This window comes from Pholcus phalangioides, unplaced genomic scaffold (assembly GCF_987345545.1).
Source record: "Pholcus phalangioides strain wild (caught in Gottingen) unplaced genomic scaffold, Ppha-v1.0 ptg000011l_1, whole genome shotgun sequence".
Lineage (NCBI taxonomy): Eukaryota > Metazoa > Arthropoda > Arachnida > Araneae > Pholcidae > Pholcus > Pholcus phalangioides.
The window spans coordinates 54,690,991-54,708,116 of record NW_028301604.1 but is presented as its reverse complement, the minus strand read 5'-3'; the positions used below and the strand labels follow the sequence as shown (position 1 = coordinate 54,708,116).

The window sequence follows — 17,126 nt, the reverse complement described above, 5'->3', positions numbered from 1 at the left end:
AAATTTCTCTTTCATGTTAGTTTCCTTGTCAATTTTGAATGTAACAAAAAAACATTATTTTTGCATATAGGTTTCTTAAAGATAAAAATATAGTTTCCCTTTATATATACAAACTTCTTCTTATAATGCTAATAAAATGTTTCTTATTATTTGTAACAGGTTATGAGAAAGCTCGAAATTTATCAAAGGAATATAACAATCTGAAAGGTTCTGGTATTAGTGCAAAAATAGATGAGCACCTTTTTTTCCGTAAACTTGGACCACTGGTGAAAAGAACTCTAGAAAAATGTGAGAGAGAGAATGGTTTCATGTGAGTATACTGGCCAAAGAGTGCTGTGATTAATTTAAAATAAAATAACAATGTTACTTGAAACAAAAGAGTTTTTTATTTTTAACTTACCTTTAAATAATAATTCAAATGAATAAACCACTAATATATGTCTTAATCAAAAAAATAAATAATTTGTTAAAAATACCACAGCTTTTGGTGAATAGCTCACAACTTTGTGTAAAAAATAAAGGCGTTATGCACATTGAGCTTCTTTTTTCATATTCATCTATTATATTTTCTGTATTTTTTAGAATATCTGCTGTGCATTTACTTTTAAAAACATAATTTCAGAGCTCATAAGGGTGGCTATGCTGATAGGTTAATTTTCCTTTTTTTCCGGAATGAACTCCACTTACAAAATAAAATTTTAAATTTGCGGAGTACATGTGCCTGGATACCAAGCTAAGATAATTGGAAAGAAAAGTCACATTCCTCTGTGGGGAATTGAACCACTAACCTTGCACTTTTCAGGCGCATGCTCTATTATTAAGCTACAGAGGACATATATTTTCTTTCCTAAGAACACTGTTCCTTTGGGCTAAACGGGACTGTGCAATAGAGACAGCCTCCTAACTCGGCAACAGCTCACAACAAAATTACCCACCAGATGGGGACATAGAACAAAACAACGAACCTCTTTGTTAATTATACCAAATACAGATGACTGGATACCAAGCAATGATAATTGGAAAGTAAAGTCACATTTCTCTGTGGGAAATTGGACCACCAACCTCGCAAAAAAGTCCCATTTCTCTTTCTAGGAATGTGACGTTTCTTTCCAATTATCTTCGCTTGGTATCCAATCATTTGTACTTTGTATAATTAGTAAAGAGGTCCATTGTTTCATTCTGTTGCCATTTGGGGGCTAATTTCGATGCAAGCTGTTGCTGAGTAAAATGGCTGTTTATTGCACAGTCCTGTTCAGCCCAAAGGAACACAGTGTTCTTTGGAATGAAAATGTCTGTCCTCTGTAATTTAATGGTAGAGCATGTGCCCAGAAAGTTTGAGGTTGGTGGTTTGATTCCCCACAGAGGGATGTGACTTTTCTTTCCAATTATCTTCGCTTGGTATCCAGTCATCTCTACTTTGTATAAATAGCAGAGAGGTTCATAGTTTTGTTTTATTTAAACTTCGCTTATTCAAGTTCTTATTTCATCTTGCTTTGTTCCCGTTACTTCATATCATGCTCTTATTATATTTTTCAGTTTTCACCAGAGGGTACCACCAGAGCCCATAAAACTAGAGCTAAAAGCCACTTATGGATTGGCCAGTCCAGAAAAAATTGATTTACCATCCCTGAACCAACTGTGGAATCCTGCTACATATGCGGCTTTTGAAGCTCCTAAGACTGGATCAGTTGCTCTTAACACATCAGTATGTTTTTTCTTTGTTTCTTAACTTTATGTAAGAATCAGACTGAATTAAACCCCATCAGTTTCTGAATTAAACATAATTTACATATTGTGTGAGGTTTTCCATGGCCAGCGTTCGATGACATGCAAGCTGTTTCCAGGCTATTAGGCCATGGTCTAAGGGATTTTCTTCCTAATTTTTTGCCCACATCTGTGGTAGCCATCTTCTGTAATTGATTTCAGCAACAAGCAAGAAAGGGCTTCATGCTGTAACATACCCATAGACCCTGGTGGAAAAAAGTCCTAGTGTAGTCATTTTTTATACAAATTGTCTTACCTTCTTATTTGACTATGTGCATGGTTGGGTAAAATCTGTGATATTTTCATTATCCATAGGCTGAAGAAATGTGTGATCTTGATCAAGTCTCCATTTTGTTTATTGTTGTGTTGCCACTTTACAGTGCCAAAGTTTTTATAAAATCTAATGTTATTGTTCTGTTATGCAAATGTGTTTTACTATTTTTTCCATTGGCCATGTGTTGATATACATTTTCTGAGATGGTCAATCCCTGCAGTTGGACCATACCGCACTTCCGTTTTCAGGTATAAATTCTTGGAGTCCAGATGGTTAAAGCACATTCGTTTCAACAATCGTCACTACTTCACTTTTGGTAAAGTGATCAGCTCTTGGTGAGTTGTCCGTCTATCCTGCTATCAGTATGCTATAACAACTTCATCTCGGGTTAGTTAGTGTACAATTTTAGTTACCCGCTATCACATTAATCACTTGACATTAATCGCCGTCCTGTCTCTTGTCATTGGTCCCAGTCATTCGCCGCCTTGCTTGGTGTTGGAAATTCTCCGGATCAGAACCTGGGTTGCATGCAGGGATGTTGCAGTGCATCAAGTGTCATTGACTCCTCTATGTACACTTTTGAGGCTTGATCAGCCGCAGAAGAACCACATTGGTTGTCTTATGTGGATGTGTTGTGCACTGATTGGCTGCGTGCAGTGTCTAGTGGTGATTGGCTGTCATTTGGCCATATCCTTTCTTGCTCTTGTCAGGGGCACATCTCTGGCTCTCTGTGTCGCTGAAGTAACAGGACCCAAGTGGGATGCACCTTCATCATCTCCTTTTTTCGATTTATATTGTGGTACTTGAATATTTCAATTGCTTCTCTATGAAGATGATGAGCATGGTAGATAGAGTGAACCTGTTTCGTCACTGCCTCACGTCATCCTACTTCATCTGGAATGAGAGCTTCTATGAGCAACTTGATGGTGTCAGCTCCCTCAGTCCAGTGGTGGCTAACTTATTCATTTAAAGATTTGAAGCTGAAGCCTTGCAGAGTCTGCCCCACTAACCCCTGTGGTAGGGCTCCTGTACATAGACGATACCTTTTGCTATGGCAGCACGGGGACCTCGAACTACAAAGACTTCTGGAACATTTCAACAATATTCACCCAGCTATCAAATTCGCAATAGAGATGGAGAAAAATACACAGCTAGCATTTCTGGATGTCCTGGTAAACAGAACTGATGACAACCGCTTAGGGCACGTGTTTTTAGGAAACCTACTCATACAGACTGGTACCTCCACAAAAAAAATTTCAATCACCATCCGAGACAGAAGAGAGGTGTGCTAAAGACACTGGTGAATCATGCTAACCGTATCTGTGAGCTGAACATATAGACACAGAACTAATCCATCTACAGAAGGCCTTCAAAGCTAACAGTTATACAATAAAAGAGATTCAAAGGGAGATACGACCTTGCAGGAAAAACAACTATAATATTAACAAAGAAAATCAGGAACCCCAAGCCAAAGCCTATTTACCAAACATTCAGAAGGTCACCCATCGAATTGGGAGAGTTTTGGAAAAGTTTAACATCAAGCCTATTTTCAAATCCACCATAAATTTAGCACAATCGATGTGCCTGCAAAAGATCCAAGAGACCTGCTTTGCATGGCAGGTGTTTACCAGGTTCCATGCTCGTGTGGAAAAGTATACATAGGAACAACAAAAAGAAGTACTGCTACCGGGGAAAAAAGGAAAGGTCAACCATTGCAGAATATATGTGGGAAACCGGTCACAAAATAAAATTTGAAAACATTGAGGCAATATTGTCTAAGGTGCACTACCATGCTCATCTTCATAGAGAAGCAATTGAAATATTCAAGCATCACAACATAAATTGAAAGGAGGGGGAGATGAAGGTGCATACCACTTGGGTCCTGTTACTTCAGTGGTGCAGAGAGCCAGAGATGTGCCCCCTGACAAGAGCCAGAAAGGAAATGACCACAACAGCCAATTGCCGCCAGACACCACACACACACACACAGCCAATCAGAGCAGAAGATCTACACAAGCTAGCCAATGCAGTTCTTCTGCAGCCGATCAAAGCTAAAAAGGATACAGTACATAGAGAGCACGTCAATGGCACTTGATGTATGAAGCCTTTCTCGATTGTTTCTGAAATCTACGTAACCACAGAAGATGCCTACCACAGATGTGGGGGAAACATTAGGCAGAAAATCCCTTAGACTATGGCCTAATAGCCCGGAAACCGCTTGCAAGTCATAATTTATATAGTTATAACAAAGTGATCAATTACACATTTACATGATACTCACATTTATTCATGGGTCATTCATTGGATCTTTTGCAAAGAGTGGACTTTTTGTGCAAAAAAAAAACCATTGTACTTGGACTAGGCCAACTCTCTTTGGTATGAAAAAATAAATGAAAAAGGACATGTAATACTGTATTAAACAGCTAATGCCCAGACCCATTCTTCCAAAAGTAATGTTTTATTGAGGCCTTGAAAGTGTTTGAAAATTCCTCTACATAAGAACAGTTCTCTGCAGACTGTGACTAAAAAACTTGCTCAAAAGTTTTTTTGTCCTACCATCTTTCTTCTAAAAAAAAATCAGTGCCCTGCTTTTTATGTTAACTTATACTTACATTGTATAAGTAGCTTTTGCTGGTACATTTCAGCACCCTGTTTGAGAACATATTGACCACTTTAGGAAACACTGCTTTATTCTAATATTAGAATTGTTAAATTATCCAAATTCAGAGGTCAGTCAATCATTCAACAATTTATTCTATTCTCATCCTACTTTTGAACTAACTCATCAATATTCAAAAAATAAATGATTGATGACCAGTCAGTCTGGACCTGGCTAAAGAATGCTAGGGAAAAGGCAACACGAAAAAAAAGGTATTGAATAGGCCATAGATTCAAATTAACTGCAAGAGCTAAAAACTAACTTTTAGAATTGCATAAGTTGCAGCTTTATTACAGAAAATTACAGCATTTTGTTTTTTTTTCATTCATTATTTTCAACTACAAAAGGCGCTGTAGTTAAAAATAGTTTTGCTGTTGAGAAAACAGCTAGGCTAAGTATAACAGCTTTTTTTTTCATTTTTGGCAAGAATTACAATTTTACCTTTAAAAATTCTTACTGGGATTAAATTCAGATAATTGTTGATAGAAAAATTACGTCCCAGAAAATTATTTTCCACATTAGGTTGTGATTTTCAGATGCAATGTACAAACAGAGGCGGGGAGAGCTAAGTCCAGGGAACAAGTTTGTATGTGCAACATATTCAGGTAATGGGTGGTCACACAAGAAAATCAGACTAGAACAATAAGAGGTGTGGGCAATAAAGCCCTCCAAAATGAGAAATTTCGCTATTGAATTAATGATCAGAGTTCTATAAAATGTGAGATACCCAGCTTGTCCTTGTCAGAAAACTTTCCTGACACAGGGGTACAACAGAAACGGCAACATGACCGCAGTAAAAATTGTTACCGCAGGTAGTCCCCATCGAGGGGTTAGTGCACCAACTTCTCTGAGTATAAAAAACAAGCCTGCCGTTCAGAATCAGCAATAAATTGTAGGTCCTGGTCTAATAGCCCTCATGTGCAGAAAATGACCGTGGTGCGACAAAAATGATCAAAATGCAAGTATCATTGTAACAAGGCATATGATTCTGCTCTTATTATTCTGACATTCTTGTGGAAAGCTGAAAATAAGGTATGCATATATCTGGGGGGGGGGGGGTGTGTGTCCAAAGGACATTATAATATGGAGAAAAATTAGGCTGTTGTGTGAATGACAGGACACATGATTACCCACAATAACCCTTTACCACACAATTCCCCTGCCCCTCTGACACATCACTCTGGATCCATGACTGTCCTGGAAGCACAGAAGAGAGTGATAGTTAAGGGGTTTGTCAAATATTGCTTACTAACCGTGACTTTAGCATTCAACGCTCAACATATAGTAAGCACTACCATCTGTGCTCTCAGAGTAGAAGAGTAGTGTGCAAGAAATCCAATCTTAAGCAAACTGGTCATTCTTACTACAAAATTTTCACTCTAAAACATCTTGTACCCATGGCCGGCATGAGGCGACGAGTTTACAGTGGCAGCATTTTTTATGTCAGATTTATTATGACTGTGTTTACTTACTTGTGTGTGTGTGTAAATTTATAGACATCGAAATCGTCTTGAGGGGGAAGAGTGAGTGGGTAAATAAAAAAGTACAAGTAAATGCAATACTTTTGAAATGCTAATCAAACTGTTTTGCTATTCAATGCTCAATTCATCTTAATACCCCTCCTTTCTTGCACTTCTAAAAAGTGCCACTCTCTTTAGGTCCTTACAGATAGGCCAAACAGACAGCCGGACTACATGGTTCCCAGTTGCATCCACCTTTCAGGAGATCCGAAATCGCATATTTGATGAGAACCTGAATGCATCTGGTTTTTCAGGTTCAGGTCTCTACAGGAGCTGGTTTCTGAAAAATTAGATTCCTTCTCTTTTTTGTAAAGGATCTTTTCACTCTTTATCATAATTTTTCGAGTTGACTCTCCTTTTGGTAGAGTCCCTCAGCAAGTTTGGTTTGGATCCCTTGCTCATCTTCCGACAAATGTCCTTTTTGGTTAACACCATATTAGAGATTGACCTATTGCTAGTGTGGTGCTGTTTTGGCTCAGGAATGTTTTGACAGCTCGTTTTTGTATACTAGTGGTTCTCAAAGTGAGCATCACGGCTCCTAGGGGCATTGCCAACTTTTGTCAGAGTCATTGCGGTGAGCTTACAATATTCATATGTGCCTGTTCATTGCTTTGAAGTGGTTCTTTGTTAGACTATTTTGGGGAGCCATGGATCAATGTTGACTAGGGCAAGGAAGGAGCGGGTGAGGTAAGTGTGAGAACCACTGCTGTAGACCTTCAGTCTGTTATCGGAATTGTCTGAGAAAAAACAACTTTTTACAAACAAGGTGCCATAAAAAGCTGCTAGCTTTGTTATTTTTCTGCAGCACTTTTCACGACACTTCAAAAATAATACATATTACTGTAGAACAGGGTTTAAGCTAAATAAAAAAATTCCTTGAGCAAAAAAAGCAAAAATGGGGGGAAAAGCTTTAGCAAAAGGCTACAATGCTAATGATTGATGGTTGGATGTCTACTCGTTTTGTACCTCCTGTACACATTTTTTGCAGAAGTGGCTACAACAGTGGCTTTCGCATTCTAAGATTTTCTTTCGCATTTTGCAAAAAATGCAACCATAGCTTAAACCCTGCAGTAGAACCTCGATTATCCATGTGCGGATTTATCAGGAGCAGATTAACCGTGTTATATAAATTTTGATTTCATATTCAGCTCTTCCCTATCCGTGTTGTTGTTGTTGGGTTTTTTTTGTGAAGGTTAAAAATGTGTGTGTGATGAAAATGAACATTTACATTTAGTAGAACTGGATTTCATCATCCTTTTACAGAACATCTCTCCCCATTTCTCAGAGCTAAACTCCCATGTCATTGCATTGGTACGGCAGCCCCCATATGCACACATAAGAGCAGGACATTGTCTTGGGGAGATCGAAGATTTGCAGCCAATTACAAGAAATGCTGGGAAGTTAGTCAAAATATTGCTTTTGTTGCAAATATTGCTTTCAATATTGTTTTTTTTTTTTTTTTCAACTGAAAGGTAAGGTGCACAAGAATGGTGTAAGTTTAGATGCAGTCACGTGACCACATGGCTCATCGGCTGAACCAGCGCTATTCCTTGTTTGTGTCGTTCTTGTTGTACATTTTATAATACTCTGCAGAATGGCTGACAAGAAAAGGAAAACCCTGTTTTTTGATTATCTGTGATAACCTTCCCCATGATTAGCCTAGATAATTGAGGTTCTACTGTATTTCTGCCATCAATGTGTGTGTGAAACCCAGTGTATTAGTAATGTGGCTATCCTTCAATTATGTAATTTTTTATCGGTTTTTTTCACTCGGATAATATGAATATACACTGTGGATTGTCATTCTAAACAGGTAAAATACATAAGTATTTCTTTTTTTCCAATTTTTATATTTTAAATAATTTTTTTACTCCCAGTGGTTTAACTGTGTTTTTCGATTATCCATGTTCACCTTACCCACCATTAGCATGGATAATTAGGGTTCTACTGTATATATTTTGCTTGTTTTGACTCGACTCTACGGCTGCTACTACATGCTTGGTCAGCCAGGCTAAGCACGCATTTTGGTGCCCCCTTGTAATGTTGAAGGAGAGATTAATGGGTAAAATTTGCACTCCGCCAGTGCCCTATGCACCAGACCTAGCCTGTTTCTCCCTCCCCCCAGTTACAGCCCTGACCCGACTTATTTCCCTTTTATTGTAATGTGACAGCCCAAGATATCACCAGAAATGTCGACACTATATTAGTGCAAGGTTTGTCTCAGTCAAAGAACACCTTAAATTCTTGAGTTTTTATTTTCTGTGTCTTTTCTATGGGATTGGACAAGTGTTTCTCAAAGTGTGCACCACGGTTCCTATGGCCATCTGAAACTTTTGTTAAGGACGTCATTGTAAGCTGTTGATATTGATGATTACCTATTTGGTTCATTGAAGTGACTTTTTTAGACTTCTGGGGAGCTGTGGATAAAGGTTGTCATGATAAGGAAGCCACGGTCAGCAAAAGTATGGGAACTGGTGCCCTAAATTACCAGTGTGACCTGTTCCTCCCTGGGGGGGGGGGTAGCGACCCACACTTTGGGAACAACTGTATCATGGTAATAGACATGAAAAAATAAAACTCTTTTCAGGCAGATGTATTCAAAGGGCGGCAAAAAATTATTTGCCTCAAGTGGCAAAATATCTAGGACCGGCCCTGCTTGTACCATCTGAAAATGGCCTGGTATGGACTATTTCATTTCCAAAATAGCAGGAAAATTTTCTGCCGAGCAATCAGCTTTGCTCAATTCATGTAGGTCAGAATTGCTTGACATGTTTCTGACTAAACTATGTTTACTGCTACAAACCTCCTGAGATTATAAATAGCTGAAGTTCTTGCCAAGATAAAAACTATCATTCTTTGTCTAACTGGTTTTATATAAATATACCGCAAAACTTTCCTACCAACCCTTTTATTTTAAGATGCCTATAAAAATTTTGTAATTGGTATTGTTTTCTCTTATTAGTCTAAAACAGCAGAAGTAGATCTCACTCCAGTAAAAGAAGCTAGTGTGGAGCATACCAAAAGTGAGCCAAAGACTGATAGTGGTTGTAGTTTACAGTGATTACTACACAAAGATATGTTGAGATAACTTCAACACACACAAAGATGTTTCCTAAAGTTTGGTTTTTCAAAACTTGCTGTATCTGTTCATTATGCATTATTCTATTCAAACCTCTTTTATAATTTTAGCTCATTGTGTATACAACTTGAGCAATACATTTATTTTACAATGCATGTATTCAGATTGAATAGACCATTGTAAACTATAAAAGACTTTATGGTTTTTGTTCTGTGTTCAAATGTTAGCATTGAAATTGTAGATGTAAACTTTAAATTTGCAATATTTTGAAACTTTATCAAATTTAAAAGGTTAAATTGCCATCAGCAAATTCATTACATTCATTTATTTTTCTGTGAAATGCTTTTGACTTTTTTTAAAAGATGATTTTTTTTTAAGTTATGAATTATGCCATTAAATAGTTTTTTTTAATTATGTGTTTCATATTTTTTCAGTTAAGTTCCCCTTTTTCATAAAAAAAAGGTGTGGCTGTTAGCAGGCATAAGTAATTCTTTATTCAATACCAAAAAAACCAAACATTGTTGTAAATGTATTTGCTTTTTATTTGTGATTATATGCTCGAGTTATATAATTAACATCATGTAAATAGTTAGAAGTTAAATTGCATTCATTGTGGCAATTATTTTATTAAAATATTCTTATCTATTTACAGTAAAATCTTAAACTATATTCTGTGGGCCAAGAAAAATTATTTTTCAAGAATTATTATATTGAGAAGCAGCATTATCATGTGTCACCAAATTTATGCTGTTGTTGAAATCTGTTCTGAACCTGCATTGCTAGTATCACCTTTTCAGCAAATCAAATGCATTCACAGCAAAAATTATAATTAAGTTTGTTATCAAAATTCAATTAGGTGTTTTGCCCCTTTGAAGGAGTATACAGCATCACACTTTTGTTGAACTTCGCAAAAATTTCTCCCTCAGAATATAACTATAGTGCTTACGACCACAAGTGGCAGCAGCCATGGCTGCATATGCTTCTATAAAGCAGTTTTGTCATGTTAGAAGCTAGAGACTTTTCTTTACTCAATTTTACTCACGGACCATCTTCTGCCAAATCTACGAGGATTACATCTCAAAATAGTAACTTTGCCAGACTCAAACACTGCAGTATTGTATGACATCTCCGCTGACACAACTCAATCGTATATTCCTGAAAAATTTTGCAAGCACATTTTTGAGGCCATACATGATATTTCCCATCCAGAAATTAAGGCTACAACTAAACTAATCCACACTTGTTTTATTTGGTCTTCGAGGGCGGCTTAAGTGAGGGTGCGTCCAGGCAGCAGGTTGTAAGGGGTGACAGCGAAGACTTTCGTTTGATTCCAAAATGTTTAAAAATTTTCAGTAGTAAATATTCACAACATAACATCACACTTTTGAGGCATACCTTGTGCGCAGAATTGTGCAAGAGTTTCTTGGGGGGGGGGGTGTTTAATTTTTTTTATTCTGAAGGAAAAAGCAGGGGTTTTACATTTTTTTCTGCAAAATAACACTATAATCTCAGCTTGAGGGGGGTTAGAACCGTAAACAACCCCCTCTTCGCATAGGCAATGCCTAGATGACGAAGATGGTAAGAAAATTTGAGGAAATAGACCGTGCCTGGGACCATAATACCATAAAGAAGAATATACTCATCAGGGACGGCTTAAGACAAAATCTCCATCCATGCTGGGACTGGGCTGTTTTCAGCTGCTTCTGCGTACCTGTTCCCTCACAATTGTATCTCAAAAACTCCTAACAAAAAAAAAAGAACTTTTAATTTTTTTGCTCTTTCACCTTAGATTTAATGCCCTATGCTCTACCACAATAGGCAAGTGTGTATTTTGGTGCTCCCACCTATAAATTTTTCCAGAATGGTCAAATTAAAGGCAAAGAAAGAATTTGTGATGTTCCAGGAACTGGACAAATGAGATACCAAACGCCTTTGAAAAATAAATTTCCGAATAAAAATCACCTCATTATACATCTTTACAGGATAAGTGTAAGTAGTGATGATGGTTGAATAATAAATGCTGTTCTGAGTATTAAGTTATATTTCATGATTAAGAAGGGTAAAATTCTTCGGGACAACAAAAAGCTTCTCTACAATCCGGACAGTTTCTTCAAAAGCTGAGCGTATGGTCACGGTCACGCCTATTTTCCTCAGTAAAATGGTAGCTTCCCCCTTTAAACCAGGTTTACCTCTCTCAAGGCTCCCCTTCTCGGCTGGAGTCCTATCAGCCTCCCGCCAGGGGTGGCAAGTAAGCTCGAGCCGCCATTGTGGTCGTCTTTAAACAAAGATTGCAATAATTGGTCCAGACAGCGTATACCTAGTCAAAAATAAAATAACATGCACAAAACACCTTTAGGTTTTTTCCTGACCAGACTGAGCTATTTGACCATATCCACCTTGATATCAACCACAGAGTAATAATACTATAGAGTGCGCGCGAGGGGTTACAATGTGAAGCAAAGATCCGGAGTCACGTGATTCCGGTCGAAAGGCTGGTCAGGGAATCTCGCTGGCAATGCTTTCCTTATGGCTGTTCGTATGACGATCTCCAAGTGCTGTCTTATTTTTCATTAGAATGGTCACCACGTGTGCAGCTTTCGGATGTTCTGAACGGTTTAGGAAAGGAGGAACATTATCCTTTCACAAAGGAATACTTTTTTGCTTATTCCCCTTCTTATAAATTAAAAATTGGAATATTAAATTGACGATGCAATGGATTTCTGACGTAATCTCAGTTTCTAACGACTCCATTTTGGATTTAATTCAATTAAAGTTCCAAGTTTTGGTAAAATTCAAATGGCATGAATCATTATTAAATGTTTTAATAGAATTTTTGGCAATAAATGATTGAAATTGTGAGTTTTATGAAGTTTTAACTGAAATATACGTCTCCGCAAGATTTGGCGAGATTTGGCGAGCTAGTGAGTTCATTCGAGTTTTGCTCAACTTGGAAGAAAATATGCTTTTCAGATGGAGAAATTTATGAAAAATATTCTATTTAAATAGAATGTGAGGAAAACTCCCCCCCCCCCTCTAGACAATTGCAGTTTTGCATAAAAATGCATAACAACCTCTAAAAATAATAGTATTTTTACCCCTCTTCGTAACGGTTATGTTTGCATATGCTGATAAATACAGCAAAAGCCAACATGAACTAAGCCGATGAAAAAAAATCTCTCTCTATCTTCGCATTTATTATTAATTTAATTTTTATGGCGAAATATGTGTAGTGCACGCATCTCATACGGACAGAACTAAGTTGTTGAAATAAAGTGATATTTCAGCATGGATTTTTTCCATATTCATTAAACTTACTAACTTCATTTTGAGAATTATTCGATTCATTCGTAAAAAGTGATAAATGCTACGAAATTCATCAAACTTACTAAAAATATTGGTAATTATGCATATATTTACCAACTATTATGCATAATTTCTGAAGATAACGCGCACTACGGATTTATCAAATTTACAGTAACATAAACATTATATATTTGTTGTATACAATATTTTGTTTCCTGTGTGTGTATAGATATTTAGAAAGCTATTAAAAACTGTGCCAAAAAAATTTATTTCATGAAATTTATACTGTTTATATTCACTTCCTTCAAATATTATATATTCAATTAAAATTTAAAAACCCATGTGTTAAGAAATTATTAAGAATTATCACTTAATGGAAAATAAATAAATTCCGTTTTCCAATATTTGTTTATTTTATAGAATTTATTTTTTCAAATCTGATACTCCCTAAATATTTCACATAAAAATGAGTGAAATTCATTGAAAAAATGAAGGAAAGTTTTCATCAACTTGATCGAATTGAGTCAAATTTCGTTACAGCAACATCCTAGCTTCTGCGAAAACGCGCCAAATGTAATAGCGCAGAACCTGTTCTTTCCCCGACAATACTGCTCATCTTTTCTTCACGTTCGACAAGTTTTATGAATAGCGTGCGCGGTCTATTTATATCTTAAGTCTATGATATCAACGGTCCTCTTTCTCCTTGCAGTGGCAATGCGGGACCGTAGCTCGAACATACTACTCAGCATGGATATCTCGCTTCGGTGTGCCATCCAAGATTACTACAGACCAGGGCTGTCAATTTGAGAGCTGATTCTTCCTATCACTAGTGAAACACCTTGGAATTCAAAGGATACGATCTTCACCATAGGCGTACACAGAATTTTCTCGAGCGGGGGTTTACGTTTTTCCTGCAAAATAACACTATAATCTCGGCTTGGGGAAGGGAGGGGGGGGGGTAGAACCCTAAACCCCCCCCCTTGCGTACGCTAATGATCCTCACCCTATCACCCGCGAACAAATGACCTCGTCGAGGAGCTCCATCGACCACTCAAAGCTGGCATCAGAGCCTACAACACGGAAAACTGGTGTGCTGCCTTACCCACCAGGGTTTAAGATAGATAAAAAATTCCTTTAGCGAAAATGGGAAAAAAAAAGCTGTGGCAAAATGCAGACATGCCAACATTGGCTTAAAGCTTGTCAGTTTGAATGTTCAGCTTTGCCATGTGAAAGGGGTACCTCTCTAGGGCATCATAATCATAGCGCAATAAAAAAATAAACACTCAAATTTAATTTTTTTTAATTTTAATTGAAAGTTTATTAAAAACAGCACCTTATTGGCACTGGAACCTAGAAGGCTCAGACAACATGACACCCCCCCCCCCACGCCGAAGCAACTGTCCGAGGTCGCCGCTAGTCCCTAAATAATTCATGGATATTCAATGCACTCCCAACGTGCATACGCCCTTGCGGGCCGTATATATGGACGTCTTGCAACCCTAGACCCCATATATCTTCTTGTTTTGTTCTAAGCGTGATTCTACTTGGTTCTGCTAACCCTAGACCACCCTCCCCATTCCCGTTTTCTTCGTATCAGAGCTCTTACGGTACCTACGATGAAACATTCTTTCCGACACAAGTTCCGCGAGCTCGACCATGCAAATGAAGCCGGGTCCGGACCCGCCGTGAAAAACATGTGTACTCCACCGTTTTGAAGCCCTCAGAAACCTGTTTTTAGCGCACAGCGTGAGGCGGTTTTGACGGAAAACAGGTTTTTGCACGTTTAGACGAGGCTTTACAGATTGCCTTCCGCGCACAGACAAAACAGATCGGTTCCGAGTTTGTCTTCTCTCGAACTCTCACGTGCGCATACGAATTCATCATTATGGCAAAGATCGATGCAATTTGAAAAAAATAAAAATAAGTAAAACACCGCAAGAAACTCAAAGACCCGATTTTTTTAAATCTGGTTTATATAGTATTGAGAGAGTCTCCTTTATCTTCGTAATTTATTGCGGCCGTCCGTATAAATTACGGACAATCCGTAGCAGTTGGCAATGTAACGAATAACGTTACTTCCCGGATTCTATTTTTATCTTTCCAAAATAATTTCATCAGACAGATGACAATAATGATGAGACAACCTTTTCGTTTTCTTAAGAGTTTTAATTCGGCGTTAATCTTTATATTTTACAACATTTTAAGTCTACCAAAACATGCATCAGTAAATTTGCTTTAGAGTTTTAGCGTTCTCACCCGATCGGTCCATCGATTACAGCCTTCTGGATGTCACAAGAACGCGAACAGTTCAGTTCTTGATTTATCCGTGCGGTCTCCTGGAGAGGGGGAGGTTCCATTGCAACAGCATCAGGCATCCGAAGAGGTGAACCCGACGAATAACCCTTCACGGATGAGAGCCGACATCTCGTAGACACTTCACCACAGGCTGAGCGATTTTTGACTAGATGAAGAGGACGATCAACGGATCGAACGGTGCCGAGGCACCCTGCTAGATTAAATGGCTGACTTAACATGGCTAACTTAACATGGAAACGATGCATTCAGCCAACACCACCTATAGAACAAGGCCTCCGCACGAAGCCCGTGACGTCACTGAAGGCCATTTCACCTATCGCCATTGGATATAGCAGGGCGACGCATGCGATATTATCTACCTTTTTTTGCAATATATCCAATGGCAATAGGAGAAATGGACTTCTTCATTGACGTCACAAGCTTCGTGCGGAGGCCTTGTGCTGTAGATGGTGTTCTATAGGTGGTGTTGATTCAGCCCGAGTAAGGGCCCTTTCACACGGAGCGGATGCGGGTCCGGAAGAAGTTTTAACAATTGGAATATACTGCGCCTTTCAGACGAGCCGAAAAATCTCCGCACCTAGGAAATGTTCATGCGGGTCCGGACGTCGTCCGCATGTGTCAAAACCTAAGTGCGGGCTCCGCATCCGCGCATAGAAGTTTTGACAATAGGTTTATTCTGAGCTATTCAGACGATGCGGAGCGAATTCGTCCGCATCTTTGGCTACTTTTTGAAGGTGATTTTTCACGGAATTTTTTTAATTATTTGCCATAAATACCCTTAAAAACACCATATGATGGTCCCTGCTCATTAATATAATGTACCTACATACGTCTATCCCTCCGTTTCCTTCTGAGATGGAGATATAGCAACTTCAACTGCCTTTTGTCCATATTTCACAATTTTATATAATAAAACCTGTCAACAACGGCCACTGACGGGACCAAAATTACAAGCCGTTCTGTTCATTACGAATATTTAACTGACTACATACTTTAATAACTTTTAAATTTAATTTAAAAATCTTAATTTTTTTCTTTTTAAATTTTTAAAATTATTTAAAAATATAAATATCTGAAATATTATTTTAAATATTTGTTATTTTTTTAAATTTTTAATGTTCATTTTTTTAAATTTTTAATGTTCATTTTTTTAAATTTTTAATGTTAATTTTTTTAAATTTTTAATGTTAATTTTTTTAAACTTAAAAAAAAATGCTTTTATTAAACAACGTTATCCACGTACGGTGTTCACTCAGGGCCGGATTAAGTCGTTTGAAGACCCTAGCACTTGAATATTTTTGGTGGTTCCCCCGATACCTACAAGTTTATTTTACTCGATATTTAGTCTATAAACTTAAAAAATGAAATTTTGTATTTCAGAAGTGAGACTAATCTAAAGATGGGATTTCACTCTAAAAGGTTTATGAAAGTTATTTTATAAAACTTAAAAAATGTAACCAATAAACACATCTGTTACATTCGAGAGAACTTAACTGATCCGCCTATTGGTTGCATTTTTCAAGTTTTATAAACGAACTTTTATAGTGTAATCCCGGCCTAAGACAGAATTGTGATGTGAATATTTCTAAGCACAGGCATTTTGAAAGTCTCTACCCCTTCCCTTTTTTCCTACTTGCAAATTCTTTGATATCTCCTGAATTTTTTTTTCTTTTTTTTGGAACATCGAAAGTTTTGGATGTTTTTGGATTTGATTTTTCGAACATTGGATGTTTTTGGAATTTTTCTTCCATATTTTTCCGAAAAGACGGATTTTTTGTTTCAAAATATTTTGAAAATATTTGAAGACATTTTCTCCCATCGACTACTTGTGAGGATCGGATTGAACACATCTTTATTCCCATATTCTATGTGGCTCTAGATTAAACCACCAAAGAATGCCTCTAGGCTGCCTATGGCCACTGAATCAGGGGTGAAGGAGAAAAATAATTACAAAAATTGCGAAAAAACAGTTTATATGCACGAATTTCGAACTAAAGATGCGGGCGATTCGTCCGCATCTTCAGCGCTCGTTTGAAAGGGTATGCGGACCCGCGTCCGCATCCGCTCCGTGTGAAAGGGGCCTAATTTATGGAGTAACTGATCATTTCCCAGTTATATGCAAAATCGTGTTACCCCACAGCATCGAAATAACCCCAAAGGAAGATAGAAAATTAAGTAGTAAACATATATAAAGTATGACGAAATAGAACT

General features: G+C 37.5%; 1 protein-coding gene across 1 annotated transcript in view; it reads left to right on the top strand.

Annotated features, from left to right (window-relative positions):
- The window catches only part of LOC149080579 (BRO1 domain-containing protein BROX-like), a 55,389-nt gene extending 44,349 nt beyond the window's left edge, over positions 1-11,040 (top strand). Inside the window, exons 9-11 of the mRNA XM_089239714.1 lie at positions 160-310; positions 1,537-1,705; positions 9,180-11,040. Coding sequence (XP_089095840.1) covers positions 160-310; positions 1,537-1,705; positions 9,180-9,278 — 419 coding nt within the window. The 3' untranslated portion in view covers positions 9,279-11,040. The remainder of the gene's footprint in view (positions 1-159; positions 311-1,536; positions 1,706-9,179) is intronic.
- The last annotated feature ends 6,086 nt before the right edge of the window (positions 11,041-17,126 follow it).